This window comes from Panthera pardus, unplaced genomic scaffold (genome assembly GCF_024362965.1).
Source record: "Panthera pardus isolate Hobbes unplaced genomic scaffold, ASM2436296v1 HiC_scaffold_21, whole genome shotgun sequence".
Lineage (NCBI taxonomy): Eukaryota > Metazoa > Chordata > Mammalia > Carnivora > Felidae > Panthera > Panthera pardus.
Genome location: NW_026526777.1, coordinates 6,090,239 through 6,111,548, shown reverse-complemented (window position 1 = coordinate 6,111,548; position 21,310 = coordinate 6,090,239). Strand labels below are relative to the sequence as shown.

At 42.8% G+C, this 21,310-nt stretch overlaps 1 protein-coding gene across 1 annotated transcript in view; it reads right to left on the bottom strand.

The window, feature by feature from the left end:
- ATF6 (activating transcription factor 6) overlaps window positions 1-21,310 on the bottom strand; it is a 201,545-nt gene that overhangs the window by 42,794 nt on the left and 137,441 nt on the right. Inside the window, 1 exon segment of the mRNA XM_019465772.2 lies at window positions 11,262-11,346. Within this exon segment, the coding sequence (XP_019321317.2) occupies window positions 11,262-11,346 (85 nt within the window).

Sequence of the window (21,310 nt, the reverse complement as noted above, 5' to 3'; positions counted from 1 at the left end):
GTCCGTGTAATCTACAGCACGCGGGGAAGAGACGGCGTGTCACTTCCGAGACCAGGTTTAAACGACTGGCTTCTGTTTGAGGAGCTCTCTCAGTCTCTCACTCTCTTGCCCTCTTGGATCGCGGATCAGTTGCTCCGGGGAAGCCCCAGGAAGAGGCCCTCCTGGTGAGGAGCTGAAGCGGGCTGCCGACAGTCGAGTGAGCTTGGGAACAGATCCGTCAGCCCCCGTCAAACCTTCGGCTCTACCCACAGCCTGACTACAACCCCACGAGGGACCTAGAGCCACACGCACCCCGCTAAGCCGCTCCCACATCCCTGGCCCCCAGAAACTGTGACGTAATCTGTGTGTGTGTTCAAACTGCTGTTTCTTGCCTAGATGATTGTAACTTTCTAACCGTTGCTTCTGTAAAAGTATCACCCCCACCCCCCCAATCCATCCTTGCTGTCAGGGAAGTATCTGAAACACGATTCTACTGGTGCCTCTCCTCTGCCCCAAATCTTTTTAGTAGATCCCTATTACCCAAAACTCCACATCTTGTCCTCCAGGCCTTTGTGAACCGAACCCTGCTGGCCTCTCTGGCTTCCTCTGCACTTCAAGGCCCAGGCACTTAAATCCTACTTTAATCTCCCATGCAGGCTAACTAGTTTTCTTTCTCTGATATCCACTGTCCCCAGAACGTCCCCCACGCGTGGCCGATCCTATGAATCCTTCAGGATTCAGTTCAAAGATCACTCTGTGTATGTGTATTTGTTTATTTAATTAAATTTTTTTTCTTGGATACAAATGGCAGTACCTGGTATGAAGAAATGGTATCGTTTCCTAGACACCAATGACAAAGAGGCTGTACACATTTAACTCAATCCAACCCATTTTGATGAGCACCTACTGTGTGTTAGGCACATGTTTTTCAGGAGGCACTAGGACTAACGAAAAACATTAAACAAATAGGGTCCCTAACCTTGAAGAGCCTACAGTTTAGCAGTGAAGTTAGACAATAAGCTACTGATGATAAATCATATGAATGTTACACAAATAAAGAGTTCAGAGTATTCGGGGCAGTGGAGGTGGGGGAGGGGCACCAAACCCGTTCTGTGGGCTCAGAAAAGCTTTCCCGGAGTGTTTAAGGGATTTAAGAAAAAAAAAAACAAAACAACTTTATCAAAAAGATGTTAAATCAGGATAAAAAAAATGGCCCAAAAATCAAAATCAGCAAGCAAAATGGAAGAGACACGGGTTGGTGGTCATATACGTGAAAGGAGCCACGGACTAGGACTGACCAAACCCACAGTGTAACCGGGAAAAACACTTTGCTGTCCCCAACTGAAATACAGTCCACAGACTTTGGGGATACTCCATTATGTTCAGGATTCACAGCCCTCCTTCAGAGGTGGGAAACCTGAACCCACCCAGGACTGAGACACCCGGAACCCAGGTCACAAGAGCAGCTTCTGACAACTGGAAGGCCTTGGTGTCTGAAGCCTCAGAGGAAATCTGCGGACTGCAAGTAGCTGAAGGTCTGTCGTGTGGAAGAAAGACTAGTTTTATATATAATCCTGTGGATTTGTAGGTACAGGAAGGAAGAGACAGAAGAGGAACAATCTCCAAATCGCCAGAGCTATTTAAAGCAGGCAGTCTGCATCCTCGGAGGGGACCGCATCTAAAGTGGCCGGCCACGGAGCGAAGTGTCGCAGGAGAAAATCCTAACACCGGAAGGGAGTGACCCTGGACGCCTTTTAACCCTGGTACTTCATGGCTGGACAACATGAATATTAATGAGTCTTTCCTCGTCCTAATCTCTACTGTAGTGATACCAAGTGGACCGCATTTCCCACAAGGTCCTGTCCTGTATGGTAAATAGGATGAAAACAAAGCGATGGGCTTTAGACATCCTCGAAATAACAGTACGGTCCCCCTAACAACTCCGCTCCTAGCAACAAACTATCCTACGGTTCACATTTGCCTCATTATTTAATCTAAATCTTATGTTTAAGGCACGCGATTGTCTCGGATCGTAAAATCTGTAATAAATATGGAAGAAAATATCTCTACGGATATTCGGGTAAGTCCAAAGGCAATTCTTGTCTGATTCGCTCAAGATTCCCAAAGCGAAAGTTTTAACGATCCGTATCCATATTGTCAGCTGCAACATTCTAGATTCAGAAAAACCTAGATTTCTGAGGATGCTTTAACCTTTACTTGTAAAAGCCCAAGAAAAGGAGCATTCTCCAATGTGGACAGAATGACAGCGTCTGTGACACGTATATCCCTGAGATGATGCTGGCCTAGCATCCGTCCCCAGCTGTGTCTTAAGTAACAAAGAAATTATCTGTCATGCTCCACAGAAAGTTAGGATCCCTACTGTTTCCAGCTGCTATCATGGCAGAAGAGAAGGAACCGAGGACTTGAGCCCTGAGCTTAAGTAGTTCTTCGGAAAGACAGAAACTGGAGATGATGTGAGATGGTTCAATCTTCCGACTCACTACAGTAAGACCCTTGATGTTCCAGCACAAAGAAAAATCCAATCTGAGGACCTCAACATGTTAAAATAAAGAAATGATTCAGATTTTGAACAGTCAGTAGTAGGAAGCTCAAACCAACTTTGTTGGCTCAAATAGATGCTGATCTCTAGCTTTTATTAGTCAAAAGCTAAACCATCTGTTTGAGTAGAAACAGATTTTCGCCGCAAGGGAGACAGAGGGAAAGTGGCCTCAGTGAAAGTTGATGGGACTCGGAAGGTCGGCGAGGTGCAGGGGTCTCGGGAACTGGCCCCTCCGGGTGAAGAAAGAAAAGAAGTACGAATATCCGAGAAGGCGCAGCGCAAGCCGATCCGATGTAAATCTCTGGAGACTCGCAAACGTCCCCACACATTAAAAAGTTGATTAGCAAATCAAATACAGAAAAGACAAACTACTCCTGAAAAAAAAATTTACCTGTGCAACTGCCAGTAAGTCTTCAAAGCAACATCACTCTCAACAAAGTGAGAGGCATTCAAGTACAGAAAGGCAGGTCCAGCATTCACCTTCTTTTCCCCATTCCCCAAATCTACTTCCAGACTTACTTTGTACAAGAGGGCTCAGAAGAGGCTATGCCAAGTGGGGATAACCGAACGGTTTGGGAGCAGTGAAACACGGAGGCCCCGATGACTTCAACCAGAGGAAATGAGGGTGGCAAGAAACAGCCACAGGACGGCTATTCCAGAATCACGGAATCAGCTTCTCCTTCTCCCTCCTTCAGCCGCCAAGCGCAATAGACTTTTCCTTTGCAATGTCTCTGGACATTTTTCCTTTCTCTCCATCCCAGGCCTTTAACAACCTCACCCCAACACTGTTGCAATGCATCCCAGCTCACCTTGCCCCCTAACTTTTTGTTTTCGTTTACAGACCTCAGCCCGATCAGCCGTCTCTTAACAGAGCTTTCGCGGTGTAATTTTTATGTTGGAGAGCTGTCAGTCATTTCCTTCACTCATTAATGGCCTCAATCATATAGCTGCGTCTCAGGCAGTAAACACTATTTCTCACTCTCTTCAACACGCGTCCTCTCTTTCCCGTCTCCTCCCAGAGGCTTTCCTCAGTCTCAACCGAGCACATGACGAAGTGCCGCGGCAAGCAGCTGCTGCTGAGCTGTCCACTCGGTATCCGTTTCTTCCATGCTAAGAGAAGTCCACGTGTTTTTTTTCCGATCACAGTGTGCCTGGCTAAAACACTGTATTTCTGAGCCTCCCTTGAAGTTAGGCATAAGCACGTGAGCCAGTTTATGTCCCATGAGACATAAGTGAAGTCTGCTAGAAATGTCTGGACAATGTTTGCTTTCCTGAAAGACGCCATGCCCTCCTCCTTTTTCCTGCCTGGAATGCAGATGCGATGGCTTGAGCCGCAGCAGCCACTTTGAGAACATCTGGGAAAGGCCGAGAGAACTGCGGCAACCTTAGTCCTAGCATCCTTAAATTGTTGAACCAACACTGGCAACTAGACCGGTTCGTTGCTGTGGACTTCTTAATATAGAAGAAAAAATGAATCCAATTTATTTAAGCCAATGCTTAGTTAAGGTTTTCTGTTACTTACAGCTAAATGCAGTCCTTATGTAAATACATATTCCTCTCCTTATCCTACTCTAAGTTTCCTTTCCAGTCCAGTTCAAGTTTTGCTTTCCAAGGTACCAAGCGAGGTTAGTCACCAAGATTCTATCACCTCTCATATATTCTTCGAATTTTTTATCCTATGCCAGAAGCGTTACGATTTATAACTAGCCGGTACTTAACTGATTTCTCTTAAAATATTAATCAGCATGTTGTTTCTGGTTTAGAACTGATCTAAATCACCACTGTTGGTCTAGGCCTAGCTGGTGATTTAGCATGGCTAAAAAGGGACCTAAGGAAATGAGCCAAATTTTACTACATTCTAAAGACAATTTGAGTCATATTCTGCTTTGCATACGTGATTATCTTCCACTAGGAAACTGCCAATTGAATCCGAGGAATTAAAGTGAAAACTTAGGTCTTTATGAAGGTATTGTTTATCATAGCCAGTATAGTGAATATTAACACTCATCATTTTACTGCCAGTTACACATAATTAATAGATCTACAGATATACCCTGAAAGAAAACAATCTTTTTTCCGGGTGAGTAGTGTCATTTTTCTCCCTTTCTCAGTAGAAATTCTCAGTGTGGGAATTTTTGCTACTGGTCTCAGTAGTGAATCAAAAGTCAAATATTTGTGCATCTTTAAAAAATTTAAAACGTGGTATGAAGAGAAGACTCCACTCAACTGTCTGGACACAATTATAGAACACTGACATGGAATAAATTGCAAAGAAAATGCAAGCTTGCAAATGTATTTTAGGAAAGTAGGTAATTTGCAGACCTTTAAGAAAAAAAAATGGACTTATAAGAGTAAAAGGCACAACTTTCAGGCACAGTTCTCTTGGACAACCAGCCTGCTTGTGTAGAACATGTCTAAATAGGCCAGTTTCCAAATACATTTTCTTTGGGATCACAGTTTTATGAAACCGGTGATCATCAAAAGCAGTTGTATCAACATTCTCTTATTATTAGAACCAACACATTTATTTAGTTGGTTTTCTTCCTGCCCTTCTATTACGTCCTCTTCAACTAAAAAGGTGTTTCATTGCTAGTAAGTTCTTCTCAATTTTCTTCACGTGGAAATTACTTCGAGATTAAATATAAATACAGTTTAGCCTTATAGTCATTTGTTCATCTACGTGAACCCTTACTAAGGACAGGGTAGGATCTGAGTTAGAGTTTTCTCTTTATTACTCAGGTATGACACTAACTTAGGTATATGACACACAGAGGGCAGGAGAACAGTAAAACCCAATCAGTGAAAATGGTGGTCACATTATGGAACCTGTTTGCTAATGGCAGTGTTCATTCTCTGTGAAAGATACTTACAAAGCAGCTACCATTAAAAACAAGATCTCTACTATGGTCTATTTTGTTGAGTTACTTATGAAGAAAGAAAGAAAGAAAGAAAGAAAGGAAATGAACAGTTTTACCACAACATAAGTGGAAATCATTTAAAAGCAGGAAATGTTGACTTATAGTATAAGGAAAACTTCCAGAATCCTTTCTTTAAAAATAGCAATAGCCTTTAATTTATCATCCACTGCCCTGCCAACCATCTGCAATCATTTTTTAAAAGCGTTTTTAAAGCATACCTAGCATTTTATTTTACTTTAATAATTTTCAGGGTGAAGAATTCCCTCAAAGACAGCCTTTCTTACAGCTTTACTAACCTGTTTTCAAAGGTCATACGAGACAAAGGAAATTCAGTAACGAAAGGGATTGCAAAATGAAGTCAATTACAAAAATTAAACTGGCATAGAAAACAGAATGATGTAACTGCTATTTTCTAAACGGCATTAGTTTCACACCCATATCCCAGTCTCTTTAGCTATTTCTTGTATAGACTTTTTTCCACAGCTCAAAACCACAAAGTAGAATCATTATACGTTATGGTTTAAGACCCGATATTGACTTCGGAATCTAATTTACTTTGCCAAAATTGGAAAAGCAAATTCCTCTTCCCAAATATCCCTGTCCAGGATACGACATAAACCAACGGCTCAACAAAATTTGATTTTATGCCTTCTATCACCCTCTCCAAAGCCTCAGGCACCACTTGAGTCAGCGAGAGGGATCAAGCCCACAACTCATGTTCCTTCGCAAGTTACATGTAACTTCTGAACTCAGAAATGGTGGAAAATATCTTTCATTCAAATTTCTCAAGCCCTTACACTGCTCAGGATGAAAAACTTTAATGTTAGAGATGTCCTCACTACGCCTCTGCTCTTCCAAATGGTGCCCGAACGTTTCTGTGTGCACATAACTTACACTCTTCAGATTGTAAGTGATACAAATTCATACCCGCAATAAGGCCAAAGAAATCCAATTTACGGATCTTGGAGAGTTCTGTACTTCAATTTTTTTTTTTTTAACATTTTTTTTTTTTGAGACAGAGAGAGGCACAGCATGAACGGGGGAGGGTCAGAGAGAGGGAGACACAGAATTTGAAACAGGCTCCAGGCTCTGAGCTGTCAGCACAGAGCCCGACGCGGGGCTCGAACTCACAGACCGCGAGATCACGACCTGAGCCGAAGTCGGACGGTCAACCGACTGAGCCACCCAGGCGCCCCCTTCCATTTTTTGCATGCATTTTCCTTTGTACAACAAGCATTGAAAAGGAGGTTAATAATTTCAATTCACTCTTTACCGTGAATTCCAAATCTCGACCAGTGGTAGAAAGGTTAACTAAGTACACATTTAAATTAATTTGCATTTGAAAAGATTGGAAAAACCGTGCTTGCCAACTGTTTTTAATCATGTGAAGAATTAGAATAGTAAAATCTTTCAAGTGACCACAAAGTAATGACCAAATAGCATTTACCTTACTTAATTAATCTGTCATTCAACAAGCGTGAGCCTATCAAATTCAAAACACACGAATCACACTGCACTACATTGCGCTCACCGAATGTGCACAGCCTTACCCCCTAAGGGATAAAGTGGTATAAAAATCTACCTTAAATTCTGGAATCCCAAACATCTGTGATATTCACATATCTGTCTTTAACACTGAAATAACAACATTCTCATTAATCAGGTTGTATTCTATACGCTATTTAAATCCTGGCTCTTGGCTCTTGGCTCTCGGGGATGCAGTGGCTGTACAAGCAGTACAAATTACTTGGTTGAGCTTTACCGTCTTCAGCGATGAAAGGAGGATAATACTTAGCTGGCAGGTGAGCATTACCTGAATTAGCACAGATCAAAGTGCCTCGTCTTGCAATTTTCTTACGCACCAGACGTTGTGGTAGGTGCCGGGTTGTAATTGGCAAACATAACATGACAGACAAACGTGCTGTCCTCACAGAGAGGCTGGCTAAGCTGACTGGGAAGGAGACACAGAAGGAAAACTAGACGAGCCAGGGTTTCATGAGAGCACGTAAAATGAAGCGTTTCAAGAGGAAGGAATGTCAAAAAACGGACTTCAGGGGAATGACTGCGAAGGGGGTACAAGGAGACATTCTGAAGTAAGGAAAACGTTTGTATCGTGATTGAGTGGTGGTTTCACGACCGTTTACATTTGTCAAAACTCGTTAACCCGTACACATAAAATTGTTAGTTTTTATTGTATGGACGTTATACTTTAATAACTCTGGTTTCTAAAAGGTGTATACGTCACGAAAGACCAATTCTGTTTTTAAAGGCAAGGGTTCTAGAGGAAAAGGTGCTAAAGAGGGGTGACAAGTGGGGGTAATATATGGTGTCTGGATTCTGAATCCCTCCCCACGAAAAGCTGTGAGGAGTATTTTGGGGGCAAACTGGAAATGCGAGTGGACTATATGTTACACTGTATAGTATCAACACTAAACTTATTTTTTTCATGTTTATTTATTTTTGAGAGAGAGAGAGAGAGAGAGAGAGAGGGAAAGAGAGTATGAATCGGGAAGGGGCAGAGAGCGAGGGAGACACAGAATCCGAAGCAGGCTCCAGGCTCCGGGCCGTCAGCCCAGAGTCTGACACCAGGCTCGAACTCATGAACCGTGAGATCACGGCTGGAGCCCAAGTGGGATGCTCCACCGACTGAGCCACCCAAGCACCCCTAAACTTATTTTTTTAATGCTTACTTATATTTGAGACAGAAAGAGCGTGAGCAGGGAAGGGGCGGGGTCTGGGCTGACAGCAGCGAGCCAGACGTGGGGCCCAAACTCACGAACCGCAAGACCATAACCTGAGCCGAAGTCGGATGCTCCACCGACTGAGCCACCCAGGTGCCCCAAACTTTTTTTTTTTTTTTAAGTGTACTCACTTTCCTGTGTTTATGTCGAATACCCCCTGCTTAGCAGATGCATATTCAAGCATTCGGGGGTAAAACGTAAGAGTGTCTGCAACGCGGTCTCAAAACGGTTCAGAAAAAACCCCCACAACGTGAGCGTGGAGGACAGAGCCAGAGACGAGCAAACCCTTCCAAGAGTGTTTCTCTGAAGGGCCACAGGGAACCTGGGCGCTGGGAGGGCCGCCCCACACCCGGGCGGTATTAACACGCCGTGCGTAGCGATGGGGCGGAGAAGACGCTGACGGCGCAGGACGGGAAGTGTCGGTGCAGAGGCCAAGGGTCTGAAATCGCGAGAGGGGCCGCGACGCGGGATCCAAAAGGAGGGAAGCCCCTCCCGTGACGGTGAGCGTGACAACGACGACCGTGACCCAGGGGCATGCGCGGCCAGGCGGACAAGAGCCGGACAAGAGCCCAGGCGCTATTTAAAGCGCCTTCGCTCATTTCGTTCTCTCGCCAACTCAAGATAAAGGTACAAGGCATCTCTCCTTTCGCCGATGAGGCGGCCGAGCTACGGAAGAACGAACTGCCCTGCCCAGCCACGCAGGGCAGTGGGAGGAGTGGGATGCTTGGAGATGGGTTTTCAAGGGCGGTCAGTGCATCAGTGACGGTGATGAGGTCTAGAGTATGACCATATGGCTGGGAACTGGGTCCAAAGAGGCGGGGGTGCTGGATGAATCCTCTGTGCGGATGCTGAAGCTGTACAGAGAGCTAGCAGAAGCAGTGACGGTGAGTCATCAGCGATGGTGGGGGAGGACGGCAACAAACAGGGGTCAGAGGAGCAAAGCCTGATTTTATGCAGTTTAAGATGTCAGGGGGACCGAGGGGGAAAGGAGGAGAGATGATGTGGAAGTTGCCGCGGGGAGCAAGGATACACCCACCCCACCTGCAGGCTCACAGGCACCTGGGGGGAAGAGGCAAAATCAGATTCTAACGTGAGACGGATCCCCAGAGCAAACAGTGAAGGGACCGTTCAGAACAGAGCCCGAGGACGCCACACGGTGCTTAGCACATGCTATACATTCAACCAGTATCTCTTGAATTTGAATCTTAACTTTTCAAATGGTTTACTGTACTCTAAAAAGGAAAAAACTGAATCTATTTACCAAGAAATCCAAGCCAGATTAAAAAGGAAATGATCCCCTAAGTGATTGTATTCTTTAAACCCATGAAAGGCTCATTTGCAAAAACTGGTCCCCGGGCCAAGATAAACAGAGTGGAACAGCATCTTATTGTTTTTGGCTTAATAACTATGGATAGCTCACTGTTATAAAAATGACACCGGGCATTCTCTTGCATAAGAACATAATATCAGAACAAGATTTCGTGAATTCTGTCTTTTGAAGCTTAGATAACAGCCTTTCTGAGCATGAGCTGACCAGAACTTAAATCTATCATGGTTCAAAGCACAGAAACCTAGGTACCCATGAAATAAGAATAGACGATTACTTCCTAAACATCTTCTTCGAGTGTAAACATATTCTTTGGAATGTACTGTTCTTCTTGAAGTAGTTGTAGGACTGCTCCATGAAAGCTTTGGAGGTGTGTCTTTACTGAAGGAAGAGAGGTTCTCGGTGTTACGGTTTGTTTGTTTTTTAAAAATTTGTTCTAATGTCTTTGTAAGACTAAGAAAATGTCATAATGCTTTTAGACATTAGCAAAGCAAAGTTTTTCTTTTATATCTACAAAGCTGCCTCCTGAGCATTTCTAATAAGCGGTCGGGAATCGGCTCATTGAAATTCTATAGTCCTCTACGGTCTTAAAATGTACAATGAATATCTAATACTTTTTCTCCAAGACTAAATCTTACTGGAATTTATCTAGAATCCCAGTGATTTTTGTTTTGTTTCGTTTTGTTTTTTAATAATTGTATGTGGTCGTTTAACTATGACCATCACTCAGAATGCGAACTAGCTCAACTACAGGTTAGTTCCAGGAGCTTTTCATTTTTGGCTTACGCATAAACCGTGAGGTTCCTACTCCTAGACAGAAAAAGTACGGGTAGTTCCATTACATCGGAGAAATGGACTTGAGAAGGATGGCCAGTCCCCCCGGTTTCATTAGAGCCCTAATATGATGTGTCAGAGAAAGCCATTAGTCAACGATATACACTGTGCTCATTTACAACACACAGCTGGCATTGGGAGTAAGCTCTTTCTCTTTTCCATGAAGAGCCCAGCTGGAAATAATCTCTCCTTTACTAAATTTCTTTAGTACTTCGTATATTCCTTATGGGACTTTCTCTTTGGACCACAGTGATTTCTGGGCTTTTTTCTTTTCTTTTTTCTTTTTTTCTAGATTATGAGCAAGATGCCTTAACATCTTTAGATGATACCAAGGTGTCACAACATTATTTGTGTTTTCGGTAATACCCAGCACTGGTAGGAAAACAAAATGCAATCGTGACACTATTGAAATCAAATTCATCAGTATTATGGACTAAACATAAATAGGCTTCTGATGTTTGGTCTGGGAATCATGTCACCATTTATATAATACAAGAAACTGCTCGGAGTTCCTAAAACCCAACTTACAAGTTCACTCTCAGAAGCCGGCAGAGGCCTCTTATACTATGTGTATAACTAGAAAGGTCACAGAAAATAAGTCTGTAGAGCAGTCAAGATGCTAACTTTTCCAATTTTGTAAGTAAGAGAATGAATTTTTTTCTCTTAAAACTACAGTAATTTTAAAAGTAACTCTAAATGAAACCTTTTACTTTTTAAAAGAGTTATTTTCAGAAAGAGTATAGGAATTTAAAACTAGTATTTTGTAAAAACAGTGGAAAATGTTTCAAAATTAATGCAGGGATATGACCAACCAAACATTTTAAATGTCTTTTAATTAATCCAGAGAATATTGGTTAAGTAAAGCAATCTCATGTTGTTATTAAACCAAAACTTCAACTTACCATTTATGTTTATTGCTGGTAATACAATTGACATCTTTGGTCTTGTGGTCTTGTTATGGGTGGTAGCTGGTAACAGCAGGTGATCCTAAGAATAACAAAAAACAATCTGTTGTAACAACTGGCTTAGTCCTATAACAGGCCAAAGTCAAGAGTTTCTAACATGCCAACGTTTCATTGGGATCATAAAAAATGACCTTTTTTAACTTGGCAGAGAGGTAATTAACTACAAATCATCTTATGATTCATTTACTCACAATGCAACAAACATTTACGGAGTGTCTATCATTACCAGGTGCTATGTAGTAGTCTTGGAATACTCACACATTCTAATAACATACATGCTGTGCTGTACCACACAGAGGATTGGTCAAGGAGTCAGAATGGAGGGATTTTTTTAATTTTTCATTTTATTTCAGAGAGAAAGAGAGACAGCTTGAGCAGGGGAGATGGGGAGAGGGAGAGGGAAGAGGGAAGAGGGAAAGAGGGAAGACGGAGAGGGAGAGGGAGAGGGAGAGGGAGAGGGAGAGGGAGAGGGAGAGGCGGAGAGGGAGAGGGAGAGGTAGAGGCGGAGAGGGAGAGGCGGAGAGGGAGAGGGAGAGGCAGAGAGGGAGAGGGAGAGGGAGAGGCAGAGAGGGAGAGGGAGAGGCAGAGAGGGAGAGGGAGAGGCAGAGAGGGAGAGGGAGAGGGAGAGGGAGAGGGAGAGGGAGAGGGAGAGGGAGAGGGAGAGAGAGAGAGAGAGAGAGAGAGAGAGAGAGAGAGAGAGAGAGAGAATCCTCGCTAAGTGTGGAGCCTGAGGCAGGGCTCAATCCCATGGCCCTGGGATCATAACATGAGCCGAAATCAAGAGTCGGACACTCAACCAACTGAGCCACCCAGACGCCCAGAACAGAAGGATTTTAATTCTAGTAAAATGAGGGAGCTAGACGAGGTAGAATCACAAGATCCTGAAATTAATCTACTCAATAGAATCATCTTCCCTTTTTTTTTTTTTAAAGAAGAGGGACATTTCCACCACCCCCCCACCCCCCCCGCCCCACAAGTCCCAATCCAAAACTACCAACACATAAGATAGAGATTCTGAGTGGTGTTAAGGCTAGAGCCTGGAGTCTTGCCTGCTTAGCCTCCCCTTTTCCCTTTGAAACAACCAAGTATTAGACTTCTTCGGGTAAGTAACAGGTACGTACCAAAGAAGATGTATAGTTTTTGCCCTTAAAAAGTATTCAGTCCAGTGGAAGAGTAAAAGAAAATTATAGATGCACGTGTAGCACAATTTTAAAGTTCCAAATATTATACTGCCAACTTCTGATCATCTATAAGTGACCCGTGGCATCTGAAGTTTCTGGTTTCCAACCACACAAATACTCAAAGTACGAATACGCCAAGAGGAGTCTGGCTTCAAACAAGAGGGGGTGTGTGTGTTTTGAAAGAGGGATGCACCTCCGCAGGTATCCTGAAGTAGACTATAAAAGACGGAGGACTCTAATATTAACTATTGTTTGAACATCGATAACTCCTTTTTCCTAGCAAAAACAGGAATTGTCACAGCAAAAGGAAAAAAGAGAAAAGACAACAACGTACATTAATGTTTCCACTTCAGGGAGCACAGAGCCGACCCTGCTACTCAACCCTCATTTCCTTCTCCTGCTCCTCTGCCCCCTCGCTTCATCACTCGTTCGGGTGACGTAAGACTACAAGCAGGACTGAACAGAGCGGAGGGTGACAAAAATTCGGTGCAACTTGGTTCAAGGGTCAGTGTGATTATGAAATGAAATGATCAGCAAAGCTAAGGGGAAAAAAAAATCTAGAATGCAAAAATCAAATTGAAATGAACATACATGAACAGAGCTGTCCAGAACACGTTTCCAGTAACTGCTTGTACTTTGTTGAACTCAAGGCAACATTTCTGTGAGAACAGTTATTTGGTTTTTTTTTTTTTAAAGCAGGGTAAAGATGAGTGAAGCTGTTCTGCTGGATTCCAACACGGCAGCGGCAGCATGGGGGATTTTTTTCTTTCTTTTTTTTTTTTAAGTGCATTGTTAGACACAAAGATCACACATTTCTGGGTAAGATAACATAATATAGCCAAGAAAAAAAAACTTTGCGGATCTTCATGCCATGGAAATTATAAATACGATAATTCCTATAATTAAAACACTGCTTCAGGGCCCCCAAAATCGAATGAGAAAACAAACCAACAAACTCGCAAGCCCCAAATTAAAGCGACTATAAAAATAAACACGCTCAGATTCCACTGGCCATGGGTTAAGGTCAGGCTCAGACTTAAATCTGAGTTTCCGGCTCAAATCTAGATGCCATACTAAACATTGTTTTTAAACGTGATCTTCTGAACATAATGTCTCCCGCTTTCTTTCTTCATTAAATTTCAAAGTAGTTACTTTTGCAGGAGGAGGCCAAAAAACACATTATTATTTATGAAAAAGAAGAATCACATCTTGAATGCATAACAGTTATTACAGTTCACCAGCCTTACCTCTAATTATTAAAGTTTGCAAATGGGGGAGGGCATCTATCAAGTTCAAGTTTTTGTGTCCCACAGGGAATCAAAGCTGGTATAGTACAAATCCCAACGGTGCTTATATTAAAAAATAATGTAGACACACACACACGTCTGGGAGAGTGTTGTTATTTCATTTCACATTTACTTTCTCTTCCTCAAATTAAATGCCCTTGACACAACAGTGATTCTGAATCACTTTTTTCTCCCCAGCTGTGTTCATCCCACTCTTTTTTAATTAGCATATCATTAATTTTATCAATGACATTTTCAGGAACAAAAGAACTTTATTTTGGCACTGTTACTAATTTTAGGATATCTTCAACCACGCTCCTGAAAAGCTTCTACAAGGACTGAGCTACCACGGGGCATCTTTGGGGAGGAAACTTTGTGGACAGATATTATCATCAACACATTGTTATTTTTATTCCCAGAAGAAGTCAGAGAAACGCTGGTGGGAAAACACCAAAACATTTGACTGTGAGAATAAAGCATCCGTTTTCCGATGTTACGCAATATCGTGCATGAGAAAATATGCTATTTTCATGACAATTCTCCCGGTTCCCTTTTCCAAGCACTTTGTTAGAAGAAAACCAAAATATTAGTGCATAACGCAGCATCCAAAGTTATGTTTCTTCTCTTTTTAGAGGGCTAAAGCATTGGAGACTAACTTACCAAAAGAACAGAACCACATTTGCTCTGCTGAAGGTTACAATGGTAATTCACAATAAAATTAAGGTCGTAGTACTAAGTGTTCTCAAACGCTGATTCTACATGTCTGTGCAGAGTCAAAATTGACCTCAATTTAAACTGACAGCCGAGATTAAATGACCCTACTCCTTTCTAAAACATACTGGCTGATGCCCATGGTACAACTGAACATTCATAACTAGCTGTGTTTTTTTTTTCCACAACTACATTTGCTAATTGTATTTGTTAGTGTAGGGGCGCCTGGGTGGCTCAGTCGGTAAGCGTCCGACTTCGGCTCGAGTCATGATCGCGCGGTTCGTGAGTTCAAGCCCTGCATCGGGCTCTGTGCTGACAGCTCAGAGCCTGGAGCCTGCTTTGAGTTCTGTGTCTCCCTCTCTCTCTGCTCCTCCCCCACTCACACTCTGTCTCTCTCTCAAAAATAAATGAACATTACAATTTTTTTTTAATTGTGTTTGTTAGTGTAATTGTGTAATTTAAAAAAATACAGAAATTGATTTTTAAAAATGTGTGAAAAGGAGAACAAGATTTAATAAAAGTAAACAGCTTAAAAAATCCACTCACTGTAAGACAACCATAAAAGACTGGGAAAAAAAAAAACCATACCAGTCTGCATTCAGATTGCTTCAAAAGTACCTTTAAGTTCTTATTCTAACTTAAAGGAATTGTAACTGACCCTGGAAATTATGGTTGATGCACTGAGTGCAGTTCATACAAGAAAGGTGATATGGGGCTCTCGTGGATCAGAAAAGAAAAGGTGTTGGCCCTACATCAGAACTTGGCAAACAAGTCCACATTTATATAATTCAATGAAACCAACGTAAAATATACATTTGAACAATCTCCTGCTTTAACCAATTTTGTTAGCTCACAGATCATCCACTAGTCTCTGTTGTATGAGGTAAGACAGCTTCTCTTGTATTAGGAAACTCTGACCTAAGGTTGGAGCCCCTTCTCCTTGATAGAAAGGAAATGTATTTAATATCCAACGATGTTTCCTGGGGATGAGAGAAACCATCAGCAAGGGGCTGCACCATGACACCGACCATCTTTTCCTTGGATCAACATGGGCCTCAATTAGTCAAATTTTGCATGTCAGGCTCATGCTGACAACAACGGCCCCTTAACATTTTATGTTTGGTCTGTGTCCACTGGATTCCAGAGATGGGCTTGGTTTTCCAATATAAACAGTTAAAACCAGATCAAAACTAACAACAGCATCCATCCTCATTTCAAAAATAGCTTCGTATTAAATTTTTTCTAATCTATGTTCCTCCCCTGGGGAGCTTTTGTTTTCCACTATCACTCTCCCTGGCTCACCTCACCAAGTCTCCTTCAAGTTACCAAAGAGACAAGATATCAAAGCTTGGAAACAGGAGGGCCGAAGCAGGCCTTTCAAAGCAATTTACCCAAGTCAAACATTCTGAATGTGTGTTGTTTTCTAAGAGCTGTATTGACTGTTGACTGGAAATCAGATGTGTCCATATATTAAAACAATTAAAAAGCAAAGGTAAGAAATTTGAAATCATTAAAATATACAGGCACATGGGGCACCTGCGTGGCTCGGTCGGTTAAGTGTCCGACTTCGGCTCAGGTCACGATCTCGTGGTTCGTGGATTCGAGCCCCATGTCAGGCTCTGTGCTGACAGCTCGGAGCCTGGAGCCTGCTTCGGATTCTGTGTCTCCCTCTCTCGCTGACCCTCCCCCGTTCATGTTCTGTCTCAAAAATAAATAAACATTTAAAAAAATATATACAGACACATACAGTGACGTGTCCTGGAAAAAAAAAAAAAAGGTAACAACAACAGCAACAACCAAAAAAAATAGAGGTAGTAAAACTAAGTAGAATGTAATCATTTTAAAAGTCTATTAAAATGTCTAGGATGTAGGGCTTCCCGTTATCGTAAAAACAAGCAAAGTACATTACTCACCCCCAAACTAGAAATGGTTAACATAAATAGCTAATATGAAGGCAATATTTGTGCCACTAATGTATGCAATACAATTACAGACCAATAAAAGGAAATGTTAAGCTTGTATCAGCACCATTCGTATGCATGTCGGCCAGAAGAAAGATAAATCAAAACTATGAGTGCACAACAGATGGCTCAAGAGTGAGCCAAGGTTTACACTTGACAAGAGGAAAACTTTGACACTACATTCAAATCCGATAAATGCTGCCAAGGTCACCAAAGGAAAAATCAGCTTGACATCCTAATAGATACAAACTCATTTTAAGATGTGGTTCTCATATCAAACTCTGCAGGAGCCCCCGAACCTGCTGAACGCACTGAGACCTCCCCTTTTACTCACACAAAAAAGTGTAAGGTTGTACCATACAACAAAACCATCTTTTTTGTGGGTGGGCCAAGCATCAGTAATTTCATAAAGTCAACCTAATAGTTGCTGTATATGCCTCTTTAAAAAAAAAAATTTTTTTTAATTAAACTTTAGACCTAACGTGGGGCTCGAACTCATGACCCCAGGATCAAGAGTTGCATGCTCTACTGACTGAACCAGTCACGTGCCCCGATATGCCTCTTTTTTAAAAGTAGAGTTAATTTGGGGGAACCTGGATGGCTCAGTCGGTTGAATGTCCAACTCTTGGCTCCTGATTTTGGCTCAAGTCATGATCTCAAAATTCTTGAGTTCTGAGCCCCGAGTCAGGCACCGCCCAAGCTCTGCTTGGGATTCTCTCTCTCTTCCTCTCTCTCTGCCCTTCCCTGGCTCAAGTGCTCTCTCAATGTCTCTCAAAATATACAAACACTTAAAAAAAATAAAAGTAGAGTTAATTTAGTTTCTTGGTCAAAATGCTTTCTTGTAAATACTTACCCAAGGATAAAAGAATGTTTCCAAATCATTCTTCTGTTAATAAGAGTTTGCAGGGAAAGTGTTTCTAAATCAGGTCAGGGTTGTTTTCCCTAGAGAAAGCTCTTAGACAAAATGCTGGTTATATGCTCTGAACAGGAATCAGGCCAGCAAGTCTTTGACCCTGTATTTCATATTACTCCATTTCATAACTCAAGCTAATCAAGTTCAAAACTTTGTCAGCCTTAATACAGAGCTTTTTCAAAAGCTGGACAGTGTGTGATTTAGGGAAATGAATTAGGACCCCTCAAACTTGTCATTAATCGTCATTTGTTGAGTGCCAACAGTGTGGCCATCCAAAAAATTGTCTTAAGGAGAAAGGTCAAACACTAAATGCATGGAGAGTTTAACCATTAGGAGTTTGTCGGACGTAATGTTTACAAGATGTTTCATTTCAGAAAATCCACTTTACTCAGGACTGCTGGTAGGAAGTGAACTTGTAAAAGATTAAATCGCCTCCTACAGATACGCTACCAAAGCGGCCAGACTGCGGGGGGGGGGTGGGGGGGGAGGCTACAGTGAACTGAGCCAATGAGTTCTCTGAGAAGAGACATTACAAGGAAACACCTCAAAGGAAAAGTTCGACTCCAATATCTAAGAAAATTATTTTACTTTGCATTGTACAAAATGGGGGGAATGTCGGGTTGAGACAAAAATATTTTTTTACTTTTCCCTCCTCCCCCCAAAAATAATTTTTTACAGTTCTAGGCAGGAACTACAAGAATGGTGTAAACGTGTGTAACAGTGGTCTCAAATGGTGTGTGCGTGTGTGTGTGTGTGTGTGTGTGTGGACTATCCCAGCAGCAAGGGAAGGGAGACACCATTCTAGCTGAATAGGATCTTCCTATCAATGATGCCACAACTTTCTAGAGGGAAGGAGGAGAGGGGCGTCCTCCTTTACTTTATGTTCCTAAAGTTCTCTCTGCCACATGATTCTGTGTCTGGATAGTCCTCCAGTCTCCACTAAAGACCTTGCTCTTCCTTCCAAAGGAACTTCGATCTGGGTTTCACACAAAGAAATAGGAAGGACTATGAAATCTTCCTAAAGTACCTTTTAGGAAAACATTGGTCTGGACAAGGCAAACCACCAAGTGGAGGGGGGAAAAAAGCCCTGTAAAGTTTCTTTTAAAGCTCTTAAAGATTTAACTACAATCTGCAATCATCTGATTTTTCTACTTCCGTGGACAAATTTTCTCTTGAGATCCTGGGTTATTAACTGAACGACTGGCCCACAGGGGAAGCTGAGTTTCCAGCTGCAGCCTTGCTAAGGAAGGTGGGGGTGCTATTTCACACACTTGTTCCACAGGAGTTCAGATGAGTTCTCCCTTCGTCTCACCAAGGGTGTACTTTCCAGAACCTAGCACATTTCTCTGCGTTCTCATCACAAACAGAGCATCAAGTTCTCAGTTTCCATTCCGTTCTTAATATTTATTTTTGAGAGAAAGAGAGACAGAGTGAGTGGGGGAGGGGCAGAGACAAAAGGAGACCCAGGACAAAGCAGGTTCCAGGCTCCGAGCTGTCAGCACAGAGCCCGACGTGGGGCTCAAACCCACGGACACCGAGATCATGACCTGAGCCAAAGTCAGACGCTTAACCGACTGAGCGACCCAGGCACGCCCCCACCCCCATTCAGTTTTTAAAGTGAATTTCTGACATATAATGCATTTGTGGAAAAGGAATGAAAACTGTTTTCAGTGTCTGGTCCAGTGTTGTTTAAGAAAGGATTTCAACTACATTTCAGGTAGGGATGGCTCCAAAGGCAAACTAAGGTCTTACAGTATTAATGTTAAGTTCTGTAATGATCAGGTACCCTTCAGAAAGCATTTAATCTTCTGGCCACAGGAAGCCAAGATCAGAAGTGAACATACTGACAGTAGTGGGTCCTTCTGAAGCAGAAGTTCTTAACAAAGGATACGTATCGGAATCACACAGGACTTCGTCATGTAGGCACCAGGGTCCCCACCCCCTAAAGGAAGTCTGAGGTGGGCCGAAATGGTGCAGGTATCCCTGGCGACTCTGACGCAGACAGCTGGATGACACTGCTTTCACAAGCACTGGCCAGCATGGTGTCGACAGAGGTTAGGAGCACGGACTCTGGGGCAAGACTGCCTGGGTCTGAATCCCGCCTCTACCACTCCCATCTCTAGCTGGGGGACCTACAGCAAATTCCTTGATCTCTCCGTGCCACAGTTTTCTCATCAGTAAAACGAGGACAACAGCAAGACATACTGCACAGGTCGTTTATAAAGGTTAAACAAGATAATACTTTAGAGCACTTGGGAGGGGTGCTTGGGTGGCTCAGTCGGTTAAGTGTCCGACTTCGGCTCAGGGCACGATCTCACTGCTCCTGAGTTCGAGCCCCCGCATCAGGCTCTGTGCTGACAGAGCTTCAGCTCCATCTCTCTCTGCCACTCCCCTGCTCCTAGTCGCTCTCTCAAATATAAAATAAAATAACAAAAAAAGTGAAAGCACTTGGAATAGTAACTGGCAAGTGAAAAGCACTATTGTAAGTATTCGGTAATTTTTTAAATGTTTATTTATCTTGAGAGAGAGAGAGAGAGAGAGAGAACAGGGGAGGGGCAGAGAGAGAGAAGGAGAGAGAGAGAATCCCAAGCAGGCTCCACGCTGCCAGCACAGAGCCCAATGCAGGGCTCGAACTCACAAACCGTGAGATCCTGACCTGAGCCGAAATCAAGAGTTGGACACTTAACTGACTGAGCCACCCAGGCAACGTATAAGTATCTGATAATTTTTTTAAAACGGACCAAAAAATTTGAGGTCAGGGCAGTCCTTGATGACATGTACTGGGTAGGATGACCACGGACATGGATGTAGACACTGTTGTCCGCATTTCTTCCATCCGACCTCATGGCTGAGAGCCACTGTCCCACCGCTCAATAAAAGAAACTGACAGTGACAGGCACTCACTACTGATCCAAACTCTGAGCCTAGAAATGGAAGCTCTTTATACTTCAGTCCCTCCGATCTGGCCTCTTTTCCACCATGATCTCCACTATTCCTTTTCACAAATGTTACCGCCAACTGTCAGAGATATTCTCTATAAATTCGACCAAGAAGATTCCCTCACATTTAAGTTTCTTTAATTTAAAAGGTAACAGGGGAGGGGGGGGGGACACCTGGGTGGCTCAGTCATTTGAGTGTCTGACTCTTGATTCCAGCTTAGCTCATGACCTCACAGTTGTGGGATTGAGCCCTGAGTCAGGCTTTGCTGAGCGTGGAGTCTGCTTGGGATTCTCTCTCTCTGCCCCCCCCTCCCCAGCTCATTCTCATTCTCTCCCTCTCTCTCTCTCCCTCTCTCTCTCTCTAAGTAAATAAATACACCTTTAAAAAGAAAAAAAAAAAGATGACAGGAAAAATAACTGAAGCCCAGATATTCAAAGCTTCTACTCGATTTTTTTTTTAAGTACTGCTGGACTGCATGTGTGGTAGGGGTGAGGTTACAGATGGAGAGGAGAGCTGAAAAAAGTTAAGTTGGTTTTAAAAAGGTATGAGTTATTAGCAGGGAAGAAGTGCCTGGAAGTTGGAAGAGTGGAAAAGAGATGGAAAGAGAGGGCTAGCCTGGGTTGCTGCCTTTGGGTGACAGGGGAGAGAAGGGGCAGTGACTCTATGGTGTGTGTTTGAGGGGTGGGGAGGGAGGGGCAAGGGGACACTGCTGCTGTTTTATTTAATAATTCTCTTTACGGTGTCTTCACGAGATGTCATTAAAGGCCTTACGTTACTTATCACGTTTATGAGGTTTGGGAATTGGATTTCTTGTTGATTTGTCGCTGCGTCAAAATCAGTCTTAAAAAGGGGCAAGCAAAAAAAAAGCCCAGCGTTATTTAAATTACACATGGTCTCTTCCTCTGTGGAGACCTCCCAGTGGACTTCTGGCAGAGAAGCACCTTGAAAAATAGAATTAAACCCTAGTCCCAAAGCCAAAACCAACCCCAGCAAA